Source organism: Ursus arctos, unplaced genomic scaffold (assembly GCF_023065955.2).
Source record: "Ursus arctos isolate Adak ecotype North America unplaced genomic scaffold, UrsArc2.0 scaffold_12, whole genome shotgun sequence".
NCBI classification, from domain to species: Eukaryota; Metazoa; Chordata; class Mammalia; order Carnivora; family Ursidae; genus Ursus; species Ursus arctos.
In genome coordinates this window covers 65,761,274-65,779,764 of record NW_026622786.1, presented here as the reverse complement: position 1 = coordinate 65,779,764, position 18,491 = coordinate 65,761,274, and the positions used below count along the sequence as shown (strand labels likewise).

Below are 18,491 nucleotides of genomic sequence, written 5' to 3'. Positions count from 1 at the left end.
AAGTACGTAGGCACACTTGAGTAACTGATATATTTATTTGCAATGAAAATTGTGTTGTTAGAATATCAAAGGCCTGGGGAAGGAAGTGTTCTGATCTTGCCGAGCCAGCCTCTGTGCTCATTGGAGGATGCGCTTCCCGCTAACACACACGTTTACTGCTGGTCTGTTTCCCACGTTGAGATTACAAGTGTCCTTTCTTTAAGATGTATCGTGTAACCTTAAAATATTATAGTTTCATATTCTTGAGTTTGATATCTTTAGATCTTGGCAATTTCTCTTATTTTAATGTTTTAAAATCCTCTTGATTCACTTGTGTGTCAGATTTCATTCTGACATTTTACACTTCTGATTCGTTTTTTAAGCCTGTCTTGTATCCTGGGATGCATCATTAAGACCAATGAGGGGTCTTATTACATGATGTATATTAACACATTTGCAAGTGTTTCTCACCTTTAGAACTGTACATTTTTATTGAGCAAACTGTGTGTGCATGTGTGTGTTTTCACCAGTTCTTTCTGAGTACACAGAACGATAACCGTGTAGTGTGTGTGCAGAGCAAAGAGAGCTCCGTTGCCATAAGCCAAGAATGACTTGACCTAATTTATAGGTTTGGTCGGTTGAGGTGGCTCAGTACCAAACGCTGCATCTCGTGGATCCTTTTCAGAGGTTGGGGCCCAATTAGGGTTGTCTGACCTACAGATGGGGCTCAACTCCAGGAGTCAGCATAATTTAGGAAATCCACATAAGGTGTAAGGAGATCAGAAAGCTGGTTGGGGAACCGAAATTACTCTGCTGCGGACTTGGTACTTCCTAGGCTTCTCTGGAGCAGGGAGACCTGTGAGATGTTCACGTGGACAAGTGCTGGCTTTGACTGCACACGTCTGTGAGGCGAGCATCCAATGAACGAAAGATGAACCCGGCTCTCAGGTGACCTTTAATAGTCGTGGTCCCATAAAATCTCAGCACGCTTAGGTATGATTTATGTTCTTCTTTATACTCCATCATTAATGCCCCAAAAGCTGCCTTGGTGCAGGATATTTTCTAGGTGTTTGTGGGGCAGCCTTAAGAAGGGTAACCCGAGAAAGATGGGAGAGCGGGGAATGTGTTTCTCTAGATTGTGGGACTGGCTTGTTTGCCATTAAGTCAAAAGGTAGCTGTTGGGTAGCTCTCTGGTTCTGCCAGCCCAGCCTCCTGAAATGGATAAATTCTGTTTTTAAGTTGCTTATCAAGTTGGCAGGGCTCCTGGTGGTTGTTGCCTGGACACCTGACTCAGTGAAGCAACACAGCAAATGGAGACACTGCTTAGACCCAGGAGGCCCAACAGTTGGGCAGAACAGAAACCTGCCTCCCAGCCAGGAGCTGTGACGATGCTCTGCGGCATCATCTCCATTAGCATGTGCCTCCCGTGGGCACGTCTCCCTCATGTTTTCTTGGGCAGAGCAGCTGAATAGGCTTTGTTTGGGTACAGCTTCTATCCGTGCCGAGAAGAGCTTGGTTTAAGATTCTTCTCAGAAACCCTTTGTTTTCTCCTTGCTGTCTGGACCAGCCTTCCAGAATCTCACAGTTGACCTGAATCCAAGAAGTTCTGAGGATGTGGTAAGCAGAGCCACTCAAGTTACTTACGTGATGGTCAAGAATCTTAGAAGCTCCTCACCTTCCTCAATCTGCCTTATTCCCTTGGCTCTTCTTGAGGCTTCTTTTTTTTTTTTTTTTTTGTCCCTTTTGGTTTCATTTCCCATTTGTGATCATTCAAAAAAGGAAACAATTAGAGTAACACCTACGTAGGGCATGATGAAGGATAATAGTCATAATGCCTCCAGGCATTCATTCAGAAGATAAACCTGCACCTGAGGCTTTATTCCAGTTTACAAAGAGGAAACTGAGGCGGAGTATTGCAGTAACCTGCCTGAGATCACATAGCTAATAAGTGGTAGAACTACAGTCTTAAGTCAGCTGTTGCCTTGACTAAAAACTTACTCCTGTTTTACTTTATCACTTCTGCTTCAGTAAGAAAATAAGCAAAAAACAAAACAAAACCAGAAATTCTCTGGGTATTGGTGAGGATGTGCAGCAACTGGAACTCTGATACTCTGCGGGTGGGAGTGTAAGTGGGTGCCACCATTTAAAAGAGATACTGACAGTGTCTACTAAACAAAACATACATACACTCTGACCCAAAAATAGACTCCCAAGAATATTCCCAACAGAAATGTGTATGTATGTAAACCGTGAGACATGTGCATAATGCTCCGAGCAGCTTTATCTATAATAGTTAAAAACTAGAAACAACCGAAGCGTTTATCAACAGAAGAGATAAATAAAATGTGATATTTTCATAATTTCGCAATGGAATTCCATACAGCAGCGGAGAAGAAAAACCTACCGCTGTATCTAACGACATGGATGACACCCAGACGTAACGTGTGAAAAGACATAAAAGAGTACATATGTGTGATTCCATGTGTATAATGTTCAAAAGCAGATAAAACTGCTCTACGGATTAGAAGTCAGTTACCTTTGGGGGGCGGTGTGAATGATGGAGGTAGGGACACAAGAAAGGCTTCTGGGATGCTAGTCATCTTCTATATATAGATCTGAAAAGTGATTACTCAGGTGTGAATCTTGTTCTCTTTGTAAATATTCTTTGAATTGTACCCTTAAGGTTTGCATGCTTTACTACATGTATATAAAAGTACTTATCCCCCCAAAATTCTCTCAACAGCCAAATGGTGATAATAATGGAAGCTGCTAGTTATCAGATGTCTGTTAAACCTTGCTTTCCATGTCTATGAGATGTAGAGAATATTAGGATATGACTCATTGCCTTCTTGTGAGGACTTAGTGAGAGAAATCACGTCGGACGATTGGTAGAATGACTTTAATAAATATGAATGATGGTGAATTACATTCCCACCACTATTCAGGTGTTTTCTGTACATCATGTCACTACTTTGCAAAGCAGGTGGCGTTGTTCCCATTTTTCAAATGAGGAAAACTAAGGCTTCTAGAGTTTCAGTCCCTTCCCCAAGGTCACACAGCTAGTGAATGGCAAAACATGATTCCATTTCCAAAGAATTGATCAATGCAGAGGCGAGGGAAGTCCTATCATGAAGGACGAGTGAGAGATGGTGATAGCATAGAGTGGAAAAGTGGGACTGCTGGGCTGCATTTGGGACCAAGGAAACTGAGTGCAGCCCCAGACTCTGCCCCAGTTTCCCGTGATGACAGAATTCACTGGATGTCTCTGGAATTCATCTCAGACATGAGAGTTTTGAACTAGATTTTATTTCCTTAGGTGCCTTCTGGCTCTGCAATTTTGTGATTCTCTATGTTTGTCATGCCACACAGGACCTCTTCATAACCATGAGCTTACATCCGTTTTCCATGTAGAACGTTATTCCAGCTTCATCTTCTCAGTACTTTCCCTGAATCCCATCCTGTAAAGCAGGGCTCACTGCTCCCCTACTGTACGCCCATTGTCCTCCTGGGAGCCGTTTGCCTGTCTGTGTCCTCAGTAGACCGTAAGCTCCTTGAGGGTAGAGACTGAGATTTATTCATCTCTTTTTTCCCATGCATGCTGCCTGGAACAGTTCACACGTTTGTGGAAATCTTTGTTTAATTAACTATTTGAATCCAAATTTAATTTAAATTTAAACTATTTACTTTTTGAGTAAAGTATGAGAGGATAGCCTCGGGCTGTGCTGGACCTAAGGTGGAGACCTAGAGAGAACTCTTCCTTTATGTTTTTTATTTTATTAGAGGTCCAGGAGAAACAGTCACAGAGTGACTAGGGAGAAAAATCATTAGATGACTTTGTAGCTCCCCAGGATGTGCTCATGAAATCTGAAGTTTGATCAGTGCTTAAGTATCAGTGAAAATCTAAATAAACCCTTCCCATATGGAACGGCCCCACTTAATTTAATGTCATTTTACTTTATGAGATAGTTAATAAACAGGTACTGTATTTGATCTTGTGAGCGTAGCCCTCTATATTTAGTTTTTCAGCTTTAATGGAACTATAATTTTAATCATGATTATTACTTTACATTTTAATTATAATTTGGTGTGGCTTAAGTATACATTTCTGAGAGTGATTGTGTAATGAAAACAGGAATTAGCTTTTCATTAACAAAATAATGGGAGAGTTCCCACTGCATTCTAGTCTGTGTTCAAAATCTACAGGCTGGCCTAAAAATAGCGAGGGGAGTTTAACATTTTGGTTAAAAACATGCTTCTAAATTGGCTGTGTTCACAACCCAGTCTCGTCGCTCCATCTTGCTTTATCTTGTTCTCTTTCTTTTCAAAACATAAAATAAAATAAAATCGTGAAAGAGACTTGACTTGTGTCTTTAAGATTTAAGAGGCTTATTTTTATTATTTTTATTTTTATTTAGATAATTAGCACCATGGAGCCACAGGTGTCAAATGGCCCGACATCCAATACGAGCAATGGACCGTCCAGCAACAATAGAAACTGTCCTTCTCCCATGCAGACGGGGGCAGCCACAGACGACAGCAAAACCAACCTCATAGTCAACTATCTACCCCAGAACATGACCCAGGAGGAATTCAGGAGTCTCTTTGGGAGCATTGGTGAAATAGAATCCTGCAAACTCGTGAGAGACAAAATTACAGGTATGCTCTTCTTCAGTGTTCTGGGTTTAGGATTAGCAGCTACATGGCTCCATTAGATGTACAGACCTTAGCAGAAATGCACGCAGACGGGGAATGCATCTGAGTGTCTGCAGTGTGTATCCTGCTTTCAGTGAGGGCATGGGTACACAGTCATAAACTCACCCATGTGTGTACACAAAACCAGATCGCAGACTGGGAGGACTGGGAAGCAGAGGAGGATGTTGGAGCTTCCTTGGGCTTTACTTTTTGTGAAATAACCCTTTGGTTTTATCCCCTTTTCTTCTCAATCAGTCACCCCTTCCCTTTGTTCTATAGTTCTCCGTTCTGCCCTCTGCCCTCCCTGTACTCCACACTGATTTTTATCTATTCCTTTCTTCTCGAGCATTTGGTTTGTGTGTGTCCAGTGTTCTTCCATGTGTCTGAGGCAGTGTTTTAAAGCAGGGGGCATTGTGAACTTTGGAAGGAGATCACAACTGCCCATTGTCCCTGGGGAGAAATAGGCTCTAAGGGCAGCAGATTATTCTGGAATGTAACTACTCCGCAGTAGGAAGGAGAGGCTTAATGAGGAACTGCAGTTGAGGTATTTTATTTCGTTTTGTTTTGTTTTGTTTTGAAGATACTCTTTGAGAAGCCAGAGACTTTTTACTTGAAAGTAAAGCAATACCCAAACAACTTCAATACTTGAAATTTTTAGCTTCTGATTTTTTCCTCATCAACAACCATTTGTTGAGGACCTAATGTTTGCCAGACACGATCATTCTTTGGGGGTAACATTTCCCTGTAATGTTTTTGGAAGTGAGAAGATTCCCTCAGAAAACTGCTGGGCTACATCACGATGGCAATGCAGCCACTGCGCTGTGGCGTTCGGCTCCCAAAATCATTCACACCCAGCTGAGTGGCATTTTTCAGCATGGACTTCAGTTTCCCTTTTGCTGGACAGTTTAAGTGACAAGCAACTGGCCTAGGTTAGAAAAAGGAAACTCTATCGTTAAAATAGGAAGATACATCATCTTCAGTTTTCAGTCGGGGAATCCATGGTACATGTGTGCATGTTGCTATCTGTGCTCTCCAATTTTCTGCTTCACTTATAAATCTGCCTCCCATATAAATTAGACATTTTGCAAAATCATGAAACTAAAATAACTGTTGAAAATAAAAGTCACAGAACCCTCCAAACATAATTTCCTCATCTATAAAGTTGGAAAAGAATATTTATCTCAAAGGGCTTCTGGTGAGGATGAAATGAGAGACTGGATGTATTTACAGCACTGCCTAGCATAATGCCTCACGCCTAGTGGTCTCTCAGTAAATGGGAGATGTTGCTATTACAGAGACAGGTAGTGTGTTACAAGGAGAGCGGCTGAACAGAGAAATTTTATCAAGGTCTCCAAATAGGGCCAGGGCTTTGAGGATCTTATCTGAGAGCACTGGATCATCCATCCTTTCACAGAATTGCCTGCGCTCCCAGAAAGCCAATGTTTAGATTTCTGAATAATCTTTATATAATAGGATGATAATTCAAACAAAATTAAAACCAGTTAACCATATGATTCTTCCTCCCACTCCTGTATAGAAAATGTATTTTTGGTGGAGCCGTACCTTCTAAATAGGGACTCTGCCAGCTATATTAGTGAATATTATTAATCACCTTTTCAAAAGAATTCCCTTAGAATGGTAGTGAGATTTTTGAAAAGTACTGATTCATGGTGTTGTTCCTTGTTTTCTAAAGACACATGTTTAAACAAGCAGATTCCTTTACTGAAAGAATGCTAATTTGGTAGTTCACCGAGTGGATTTGAATAGGAGTGACAGCTTCGAAGACAGCCTTTAATTTGGTATACAAAACCAAAATTGTCAACTCTGGTTTGTTCAGCACCCTCTCCAGCACAAGCAGAGACATACAGTAGCATCTGAGCTTAAAGAAGAAGCTTATGGATTGAAAGCAGAAATATAATCCAGGCATAAATTTATAATTATGCATTTTTTTAAATTTCAGGCAAAAAAAAATTTTATTTGCAGAGAACTTATGGGAATGAGGCAAGGAAATATAGAGAGACCAGAGATATTTGCCCTCATTTGGTAGCAGTGTTTAATAAAAGTAGAACTTGTGGTTGTAAAGAACGCTTATTAAATTCTTCATTTACACTACCTAATTAATTCTAGCATTTTAAATTAACAGTGAAACTGGTCCCTGCTGTACCATTCCATAGATGCAGCATATTTCCTCCATCCACCAGTTGTTCAGGTTTAATTGACTACGCTAAAAGTCAGAGAGGGAGGGAGAGATAGGGCTGTGGGGAGGTGGGGAAGGAGTGAGGATCGCTCTAATGGAAGACCCTCTGAGGCCTACATTTGGTGGTAAATGATGATAACACGGTCTGGGAGAGGTGAAGTGTAACACCAGCCAAGTTGAAAGGCTGCGGCTGGTGGTTCAGAAGTCAGGGTGAATGACATCATAGGTATTTTTGTTGCCCTGATTTTTAACATCTCAGTCCCCCCTTTTCCTCCAACACCTCCTACAGATCTCAATACATCTCGATCCTGTGAAGTTTACAAGGAGTTCTAAATATCTAGTGGGAGGATTGGGGGGTGGGAAGTGGCGAAGAGATAAGAATTCAAGATTAAGATTTTCCAGCCCAAACCACTCCCTAAGAGAATGGATTCCCTTAGAAGGTTCTGGCTTATCAAATTGAGAGAAAGAGAGACATTGGGAGGAAGAGAAGGAGAGAGACTTGTTATTGATGGTGTTGCATGTGGGCTGGGTTCCCTCGTGGCTGTCGGTTGTCAATGAAGGCTCCGTTTGAAAACACAGAGGAAATCTGGGCATGGACTTCAGTGTTTGGTGCTGAGGGCATAATTGTTATCATTTATCAAGTGCTTACTCTATGCTAAGTACTTGCTCAGCACCGGACATACCTTATTTGATTTAACACTGAGAACAGCCTCCGTTTTCTTAGATGAGGACACTGAAACTTTGTGAGGTCAAGTAACTTCTCCTGGCAGCACGGGTATTACCAGGTGGTGGAGCTGGGGTTCACCCCCAGATTGCTAAAGCATGATCTTACGTGGAAGTATGGGCAGGGTGCCTCTGCCAGTGTTGAGTGAAGACCCCTGCCTAACCCTCACCCCATAACCCAATGAAACATTGCAATCTTCTGAGTAGCAGTTGCTGGCCACCCTCTGGAACGTCTACCTAAAGTACCACGGCTTTCAACTAGGCTCCTGTGTATGACAGGAACCAAAGATAACACTATTTATCATCCTCTGGGGATACAATTCAGCCTTCAGAGTAGAACCAAATTTACTGAAAGTGCCAGGTTTAAGATTCTGTTACAGTGCTTTTGGACATCTCTGTTACTTATCTTCTCAGAGATATTAGATTTTCTTTTTCCAATTGGAAAAGGACACTTATCAGGATAATCTAGGTACCAGGGAGAAAACATGTCTCCCAAGTTGCTTTTGTGTGCTGCCGTGATAGCACCGGAAGCCACATTCTTCCTTTCTCTCCTGCATCCACCTGCAGGCTCTGCCGCTGGAGAGAAAGGGAAGTACGTGGCCCGCACACTTTTGTGCAACCTAGAAACTCAGGCAAGAAAACATCAAACCCCCAGTAGAAATTATGTTATTCCCATGAACTGCAGAGAATTCAATTAATTTCTAATTTTTAATTTTGTGGCCCTTTTGTTTTTTCAAGCTTTGAGATTGCATTACAGATGCTCAGTATTTTAGGGGAAGAAACATGACTTAGGCAGGATACAGTTAGGTGGCTCAGGGGATGTCTTAAAGCCAGAAGAGCTGGAATGCTAAATTACATCTTAATAATTGTCTATCTTGTTATCACCCCTCTCCAAAAAGAATAGAGAAAGGAGGAAAAAAGTAACCAAAAAAAAAAAAAAAAAAATCCCCAGAACTAAATCCGTGTACAACAACAAACAGTTCGATCTGCCTATCTAGATTTCATGTTTACTCGCATCACAGCGATCAAAAATACTTATATTTTTACTTGATGTTAGGCTTCATGTGCCCATGCAGTGTAGTTCTTTTTTATCCATTTCAGGCCGGTAAGAGCTCTGAAGGGAAGGTTTTGAGGACAGAGTGGTCCAAACTGAACATTGCCCATTACAAAGCTGAATATAAGGAGTGACCTGGGTATGGAACAGACCGTAAGGACTGTAGATGGTTGATAAAGGGTGAGGTCTGTGTTAGCTGGAGTTGCTGGGAGAGGTTTGAAGACAGGGTTAGGATTTAGGTAGAGGGAAGGAAAGCAAAGGTATAGAGCTAAAATCCCAGTCTAAGAACAAAAGACTTTTTTATTCTTCCGTGCTCTGGACACAGGCAGGAGAGCTGGGCCATGCCTCTTTGGAAACAGCGACCTAACACGAAGCAGCGTTGCCAGCTGAAGTTAAGCAGACCAAGAAATGAAGCCGGTTAGAGTAGCACCCCAACAGGCAAAGACGGCATTTCCCAAACCTCATCTCTAGCCCATTCTTTCATTTTCTTTTTTCTTTCTAACACATGTCTTTGGCTTAATTAATGTTATCATTCAGTGGAAAAGAGAACAAGGCAAAAAAGACCCTTCACTACTGTGGCCATCAGGGTCTAATGCTTTGCCTCCCCTTTTCATATCTGGAATCACATCTCTAATTAAAGGAACCAACTCAGTTTTGATTTGGTGACACTGGGTAACTTCTGTTCTTTCTCGGATTTGTGAAAATGCAGTTAATCCTATGTGTCCCTCTCAGTAGGTAACATGTAGGACATGGACTATGGCAGTGCAAGGCCAGGAGGCATTGCATGGAATACAGTCTCTTGGGTTGAAGATGGAAAGGAGAGTCAGGGCTGTGGATTGCTTTAGGTTACCTCATATACTTTGAAGGAACTGGACTTATAGGGCACTGTGGGAATTTGATTGAATTTTACTTCTGAGGTAACTTTATAAAACAATAAAAGACCCTGAAAAATTCTAAAATACGAAAGTGCTTTTAATTCACTCCCGAAATGTGAATTCAGCCCTAAGGTGAGTTATTGGCGTACTTTCTTACATCATCTAGCAAAGACAAATAAAAATAATAGCAGCAACTTTTATATGTTTGTGTGTGCCTTGTGTGTGTTCTGGGCACTGCATTAGATGCTTTAAGCATAGTAGCTCATTTAAATAGTAAATTGGGATTTCTTGGAGACTCATGTAATAGCCAGTGTTTATTGTTCACTTACTATGTGCTAAGCTTTGTGCTGAGATCAGTAGGTGGAATTTCATGTAATCCTCAAGACGGTTATTTTACAGTTGAAGAAACTTGGATTTAGAAATGATTGAGTAATTAGTCCAAGGTGACTCAGCTTCCAAGTAGGGGAGCTGGGACTTGAACCCAGGACTGTCTAATTGTGAGTTGTCCAATTTATAGTTTATCTTTGACAGTTTCTCTAAAAATACTCAACTGACTTCTCCCCTTTGCAAACCAACTCAGCTTTTGTTACCTAGGGAATGAAAACTTTTAGTTCAGGGAAACCTAATTAGAGTTCAAAATCTTTTGTTTTGGAAAAGGGTATACTATGCATTAAAAAAATAAGTAGAACCAGTGGTTTTTTTAATTAAGCAGGTCACTGCCTACCTGAACGAGAAAGAACAGACTTAGAGTGGTTTTTAACTTCCGATTTTGTTTCTTCACAAAATACTCTTCACTGTGTTCACTTTTTCTTTCTTTTGCAAGCACTGTATTAAAATGGATGCTGTCTTAAAGTTAAGCATAGTTAAAACCCAGCCTCAATTATGCATAATCCAAGAAAATCCCAAGATATTGATTAGCTAAATGAACTTTTCTACATGCACATCAGAGGGATATCCATTAGTGATGGGAAGGGTAGAGGAAATAGTAGCATTTATCAGCACATTCTGTTGCTGACTTTGAAAATGTGCTTGGTGCAGTGCAACGTGTCTCTTGAATTCAGAGGAAAATCAGGCAGATTTGCCTCTGTCATTTTATTTATCACCTCCCTGCAAGTCACCTTATATGTATTCCACAAAGAAGAATGGAAGAATTTTGATTCATTGACTTGGGGAGGGAAATGGATTATTGTTGTTGTGAATGGAAAATACTTAGTTTGGAGAAGATTCGGCAGCCTAGTGGGGTTGCACAATGGGAGAATGGGGGTCTCCCTTATTAAGGAGAACTTGGAAAATGTCAGAATGTTAACTGCAGACAGTAAACCATGTAATTATTGTGCCTCTTACACACCCATCAGCGGCAATCAGAGACCTCCTGTCTTTTCTAATTAGGATAGGTTGGCAACTGAGTGGAGCTGTGAAGTTTAGAATTTTTACAGGTACATTCTGCTTCTTTCGACATAATTCTTTTCCCAGGATGGCAGTAGTCAGGATTACAGACCAGATATGGTTTCCTTTTGCCCCCTGGCTGCCTTCCCCTTCATCTTCCCTTCCATATCAGATGGTTCTGTTCAGAAAGTCTACAGTCTTTCTGTTAACCTGCTTCCAAACTCAGATAACCATAGGAAAGTATTCTCACATCCCAGGAGAGATGTCTCAAAGGATTTTTACCTAGGATGTGAATCAGGCCTGGGTATTTTAAGGATTTTCTATTTCTGTACTTTAGCTGACTGTTTGGTTCATAGGACCAATTCCCTGTTCACCTGGCCTCCCCTCCTTCCCCCAGTACATACATACACACCCCACACACACTTCCTCCCTCCATCCCTCCCCCTTTCTCTGTGTGACCTGGTTGATTGAGACTAGGAACTAAGGAAGAAGGTAATGTCAAGCTGAAATTTCCACACATTATCTAAAAATGTAATTCATCAGCTTCAGGGTAGGAGGAAAGTGCTTTCTGAAATGTGTTAATGGGAAATTCATTTTTTTCTTGTCTTCTGGGAGGTGTGGCAGGGTGATTTCTTTTTTCAGTCTGCCTCCCCCCACCCCATTCCACATCTCCCTTACTGCTCTTAACTGATGAACTCTGTATCTGTCTTTATTCCTTGTAAAAACTAAAGATCTTTAAGTTGCCTTTTTATTTTTTCTACAGTCCCCAAATTGAGCTTTGATGGGAGAAGATATTTCTAGTTTGGAGAGAAGATAAAATTCAGATAGAGACCATATATTTGTATAAGGCTTTTACATTTGTAAAACATTTTCAATCAGCCAACAGTATTTATTTAGTGTCTACTCTCTCAGACCAAATAAACGTTATTCCCTTTCCCTCTCTCCTCTTAAATTCTGTATCAGAGTCTGTGAGGAAGCCAGAGAGGATAAGACACAGTTTGTGCCCCCATGTTGCTGCTAGCAGGGCAGCGATGGGGGAAGCCAAGACGCATTTGGGGGCCCTGCAGCAGCCTGCAGGTCTGGAAGGAGCTGGGATACACAGCACTAGACATCCACCTTTGCTGTTTTGTGGAGGGTTTTGTTTTGTTTTTCACCAAGGTCCAAATTCACCCTTCCTAACCTTAGCTATTAGTTTTATTAGCACAGAAGACTCATAACAATCAGTGAAGTTGGAGTTTTGGTGGAATGCCTGCTGTGTGTCAGCTACAGGGTTAGGCACTTTATTGTATGTTATTTCATCGAAGCTTTATGTCAGTTATGTATGATCAGTGCTATTATCCCCATTTTATAGATAAGGAAGCCAAGACTTAGAATCAGCTGGAGAGTTGTGACTGCAAAGTCTGCAGTCTTTCTGTTAACCTTATCAGTCTGCCTCTGTTGAATGAATATGAAGACATCAATTATGGGTGTTCAAAGGAGAAACAGATGACAGTGGGCTGGGGATCTCGGAACAAGTGTCAAATAGGAGTGAGCCTTAATCCGGTAGAGAGCAGGTCGTGGGAGACTGGTCCATGAAGAGGAAGCAGCTGAGCCAAGTTTCAGAGACCTCTTCAAGGGATAGTGAATGGAACAGGCAAGACCATTCTGTGGGTAAGCATTAGTGCTCCCTTTGTGTTGACGAAATAACGGAAACTCTGAACGGTTACGTAAGTTATCCAAGGTCACAGCTAATAAGAGGTGGGGCTGAGATTTGAACCCCAAGTTTGTCAGACTCCAAAGTCTGTGTTTTTCTATTTTGCTAATAAATAACCCGACCTGACACAGAAGGAGGTGGGCAATTTGCAGACTCCCTATGGCGTCTATGATTTGAGAATCATTGTTTCTCTTGCTGAGGTCAGGTACATGGTCTCTCACTGACTCTCTTTCCACCTGCTTCAGTTTCTTGCTGATGTCTAAGTTTGGCTTTCAGCTTGGCCTGTGTTTTGTAGTTGGACATCTGGTGATATGTGAGGTCCCATTACCATTGAGTGGATACAGCTAGTTAGGGTAATTACTCTAATTCCTAGGGCTGCTGGTGGAATTTCTCATCACAAACATCTTGAATTGGATTAAATCATTTTATTGGTGGTATGGCATAAAATGTATACTTAATAATCCCCAATACTTGCCATTCATGTTTGTTTTCAAAGACTTTTACTTTCAGTACTTCCTCTGACCCTTTTGAAATAGCCAATATGGACAATGTGTATACTCGCTTTACAAATGAGGCCGGTGCAGCCCAAGGAAGACTTGAGTCAAGAGCACTTGGCTTCCCATTTTCCTTGCTCTTTGTTCTTCCCTTTTTTCTTTTCTTTGCTTGCTGCTGTCCTGGCTCCTCTTTTTGCCTTTTTATTTACTTACATGCCATTTGACTGAAAAAGGATTTGAATTGGCTTTATAAGGTAATATGGAAGACAGCTAGAATTAAAATAGCTATGGATTTTTTAAAAAGCAAGGTAGAGCAAACTGTGTGTAGAATGCATGGTAAAAGGAGAACTAGAATGAAAATTAAATTAAATGTGGCTAGGTGACTTGTCCGAGAAGTAACACACCACCTAGCCCAAGTGTTCTTTACATCAAGGAAAAATAGATGGTGACAACCTTGATCCCATTCTCAAGTGGTGACCAGGATCCCAGCCCTACCCCTCTGCCCCCCACACTCACATTATCGCACAGACCTCTGTGGAGACACTTGCCAGCTGTGCATAATACAGGGTGGGATATGAAACCTGAAATCACATACATAGAGTTTTCCCTTCCTCATCTTTCTTGCTTGAACCCATGTTGGATTGATTGACATGTTTTTTTCTGGCCAGGGCAGGCAGTGACAGAGAGAAGATGCCTAGTGGAGTACCTGTCTTCACTGTTTTTGTAAATGCTGTGCCAAAGGGGGTGTTCTGAATTGGGCCTTCTTGCTCGCGGCCGTGAACTGGGGTATTACTGGCTTCTGGGTCTCTTCAGTCTTCCCTGTCCCCTCAAACCCTGAGTCTGGGCACAGAGGCGCTCCACTCTTCTGCTTGCATCTCCCTGGTAAGGCTTCCTACAGTGAGTTCTGGCAGGTTCCCCATTGCCCCAGACTCTGAGCTGGACAGCAAACAGGAAAATCAAATGTTACTCTCACTTCCTGGTCCTGATCCCACAAACTGGAACTGGTCCTCAGCCACCTTTTCTCTTCCCAGTGCCCCTTGCCAGTCAGTGGAGCTTTCCCAATGAGGTGGACCACACTCTAGGTACAAAAGAAAGTGAGCACGACTGCAGTGTGCCACACTCCCCCCCCCCACATACACACACACACACACACACACACACACACACACACACAGCCCCCAAATGCTTCCTTGTCAGAGATACCAGACACAGTGCAGTGAACTAACCAGCAGTGAGACAGACATCAGTGAGAGTCCTGCACCATCCCCCAGCCCCCCTGACCACACACTGAATAGGTATGTGCCTGGCCTTGCGTTAGTCACTCTGTTCCTGTGGACCTCCATTTTCTCGGCACACAGTACGAAGACAGATCCTTACCTTACCTTCCTTGCATGGTACCTGGCATGCAAACCAGCTGGTTTGCAACCTTGCAACCTTGCAAAACACAGGTTGTAAACTGAAGCAACCTATAAATGGGAGGGGCCCCTTGTGTCTTCCTTCTTCTCACCAAGTGTCCTACCCCTGGGCCTACAGATGGAGAAGGAGAGAGGAAAGGAAAAGTCGAGATCTGTCTGTTCCTGGTTCAGTCCTCAGTTATGTAATTCCAAGGAGGAAGTAGGAGCTGCCATATGAGAAGGCCGGAGAGTGGAATGGGACCTCACATTTATTAAGCACTGCTGGACGCCAGTTGCTTTATGTTTGTTAGCTCATTTAATCCTGATCACAACCCCAAGAGGTAACAGCAGCCCCGTTCTTTAGATGAGGAAACCAAAGCTCATGCTGTTTGAAGTGCCTGACCACACTGTCTGTGTACCCCTGTCTGTCTGACCACATGCTGCTGCCACTGGGAACAAGAGACCTGCACAGAGAGGGCTCTTCGCGTTCTTGCTGCTTCATCCTGAATCGTGCGTGCGGCTGTGTAGGATGTATTCCAGCAAACCTCAGAAATAGCTGCAGTAATAATGAACAGCAGTTTTTGTGGTTCTGGAAGATTGTAAATGAAAGCCTTTAGTTCAATATTTGAAAATGCCAGGATGGTTTCTGAGATTGTTTTTAAAATCAAACCACCGGGGCGCCTGGGTGGCACAGCAGTTAAGCGTCTGCCTTCGGCTCAGGGCGTGATCCCGGCGTTATGGGATCGAGCCCCACATCAGGCTCCTCCGCTATGAGCCTGCTCCTTCCTCTCCCACTCCCCCTGCTTGTGTTCCCTCTCTCATTGGCTGTCTCTATCTCTGTCGAATAAATAAATAAAATCTTATAAATAAATAAATAAATAAATAAATAAATAAATAAAATCAAGCCACCTTTATGAGTGGCAATGTGATAAAATGGAAGGATCCAGCAAGTTCTCATTCTAGCTATGGGACTTCCAGTGGATCGAACCATTCTGTGCCTCCGATTGTTGCACATAAAATGGGGATAATAGCACTGGCTCTTTCCACCTGACTGTGTGTCGACATGAGATGAGCTGCTAATGTGTTGTAAGTCTTTAAAGTGCTATACCAATTCAGGCTATTACTATGGTCACCTAGAAGATAGGACGTTATAAGCAGGGGATTTATGAGGGTAAAGCAAATACCAAACCCCTTGTGATAAGCTAGTTTTGCTTTCTAGTCTGCTTTCCAGATGTTTTGTTCAGTTATCCGCGTACATCTCAACAAAAGCTGATTAACTCTCTCAGACATCAGTGTCTAACTGTTATTAATGCTCAGGCTGATCAAATTACAATGCCACAGATCCTACTTGTGCTGTTAATATTAGATTTTGGATTCCGGTCTATAATGAATGATTTTTCCTCCGTGCATTGGAAAAATTGGTTAGCAGGGTTCATAAGAAAGTTTAATTAGCAGGCTGTTTGTGAAAATAGTGGTTGTGAGTCATCGTTCAGAATGAACTAACGTTGCTGAATTTGTTCTCCTGTTCCTTGAGCAGCCACGTAGGAACCTCGGGTTTGGGAAGCTGGTGTCTGCATGCTGCCCGCTTGAACTGCCCGTGTAACGAACTAATGACAAAAACAGCACATTTTAAATCCCAGAGAGGAAGAGGAGGTGTAGGGTATTTGTGTATTTGTGTGTGTGTGTGTGTGTGTGTGTGTGTGTGTGTCTTCCCAGACAGATATTCCCAGGGAATATCGTGCACCTACTAAAATCTGGAACTGTGCTAGGCAGGATAGCCCAGTAATGAAGAGCTAGACTGCTTGTGTTAGCATCCTGGCCTTACTAGTTACTAGCTGTGTAACAGGCAAATCCTTACCCTCTCTGTGCCTCAGTTTTCTCATTTGTAAAATGGGGATATTGATAGGATTACTGTGAGCATCAGCACATACAAAACACTCAGAACAGCACCTGGTGTATAGTAATATAATACTTACAGCAGTTCTGTGAGGTGTAATAATAATTAGCCCTATTTTACAGGTGAGGAAACAGGCTCAGAAAAGTTACGTAACTTGTCCAAGGTCACACAACTTCTTTCTTTTTTTTAAGATTTTATTTATTTGAGAGAAAGAGCACACAAGCAGGGGGAGGGTCAGAGGAAGAGGGACAAGCAGGCTCCCTACTGAGCAGGGAGCCCGATGCAGGGCTCCATCCCAGGACCTGGGATCACGACCTGAACCGAAGGCAGCCGCTTAACCAACTGAGCCACCCAAGCACCCCCAAGGTCATACAACTTCTAAGTGTCAGAGCAAGATTGAACCCATGTTTGTTTGTCTCTCTTTTCATCTGCAGTACGATGTTGGCTCCCAGGCTCATGTGCCGAGTTAGGTAAGCGTAGATAACGTGCAGGTGTGTACCTGTGTGTGTGCTCCTGCTTGGGTGTCCATACAGCCCCACACAATTGTGTTTTGTTTTTTCCTTGGATCTTTGGTTCTCCACGTGAAACTCCTTGAGTGATTGCATGCTGACCACTGACACAACGTGAGCTAGAAATCAGACCTGTATGACTTGTACCAACATGAAAATACATCTTCAGATGTCTGACCCCCTCCCCACTATGCATCTCTGTCCTGTGTCTGGATTATCCCAGAAGCAAGTCTGTGTGATGTCTTCTAAAACACAGAATCATAGGCTGTTACAGTGAAAAGAGACCCTAGATGTGTTCTCTGGCTTGGTTTCCTTTCTTCTGTGGGCCCCTCTAGCATCTCAGGAACTGTAGCTCAGAGCACAGGCCCAGAACCCCCAGCTCAGGGCAATTATATCCTGAGGAAGTGTTCAGTCCTGTTTCAAAGAGTAATGGTCATTTGGGAATCTCATCTAAAAGTCACTCCCAAAGGTATTCAATAGGTAATATGTTTATTTAAAAGAGGTTTTGTGACCAAATGAGTTTGGGGAAACTGAAGTGTACCAAGTTAAAACGGGGTCTCTTTTTATCACTACTTCTTTGAGTCTGTGCTAATGTGCATTATAAATCTTAAAAGGAAGGGTATGATAAGTAACCTTCCCCTTGGAACCTTTATTCTCCAGCATTTTATGGACTTCTGTTCTAAGCCAGTTCGGAGGGATGGCGTTCCATTAGGGATACGTTTGCAGGTTAGAAGGGAAGGGGGCAGTTTGGGACAGTTCCTACCTGATGAGCTCATTCTTTTGTTAAGAAAGAGGTGGGGTCCTCTTTTGCACATGGGTGGGCAAGTGGAGGACTGGTGTCCTAGAAAAGTCTTACTAGCTCCCAAGAGAAACTGGATATGGCACCAACGCAGCCCCAGCACATATTAGGCATTTTTGTTGAAAGTCACTGAGCATGTTCTGGGCACAATTTAAATCATGAGTTCATTTGGCTTTCTGTTAGGGTGACATTTCATTTTCCATTGCCCAAAAGAGCCGAGCCATGGAAGGTGTTTACATTTTGTGATTCTCACACACATTCCCGGGCGTTCCTTCATTTTCACCTCTCCCAGGTACTTGACTCAGTGTAACGAGGCTGGTCATAGTGGCACGGTATAGCCATTCTCTGAGAAGCCCTTAGCTTTAAAAAAAAAAAAAATCAGAGAAGATGGCTTCCCTCCTTCATTCCTACTCTACGGACCCATTTCTGCGTGAGTCCTTTGTTCTTGGTTTTTATTTCTTGGTTTTTTCTTATTGATGAATAGGGAAAATGTGGTTTCTTTCTTGTTTCTTTTCTTTTTCATGGATCTGGGGAATTTCTCTTTTAACATTGGTTGGAAACGAACATGGTCATGAGCTTCCTGTCTGTACTTTACTATCAGTGAACTCCTTGATGGTAGGGATGGGGTGCTAACCTCCACATTTCACTCTTAGTGGTAAGTCCAAGGCCAGAGATCCCCAAGCCCATTTCAGAAATGACAGACTGATAAAGATTCTCAAAGTCCTTCTCCAGCTCACACCTGATGTCCTAACTTCTCTCTGCACAGACAAGTTATTTATCTCACCTCCTTCATCGAGAG

The 18,491-nt window shown here is 42.4% G+C and overlaps 1 protein-coding gene across 3 annotated transcripts in view; it reads left to right on the top strand.

Moving 5' to 3' along the window:
* The window catches only part of ELAVL4 (ELAV like RNA binding protein 4), a 139,871-nt gene that overhangs the window by 83,520 nt on the left and 37,860 nt on the right, over nucleotides 1–18,491 (top strand). For all 3 annotated transcript variants that reach the window (XM_057310651.1, XM_048220348.2, XM_057310650.1), the window contains exon 2: nucleotides 4,395–4,635. In XM_057310651.1, the coding sequence (XP_057166634.1) occupies nucleotides 4,395–4,635 (241 nt within the window). The remainder of the gene's footprint in view (nucleotides 1–4,394; nucleotides 4,636–18,491) is intronic.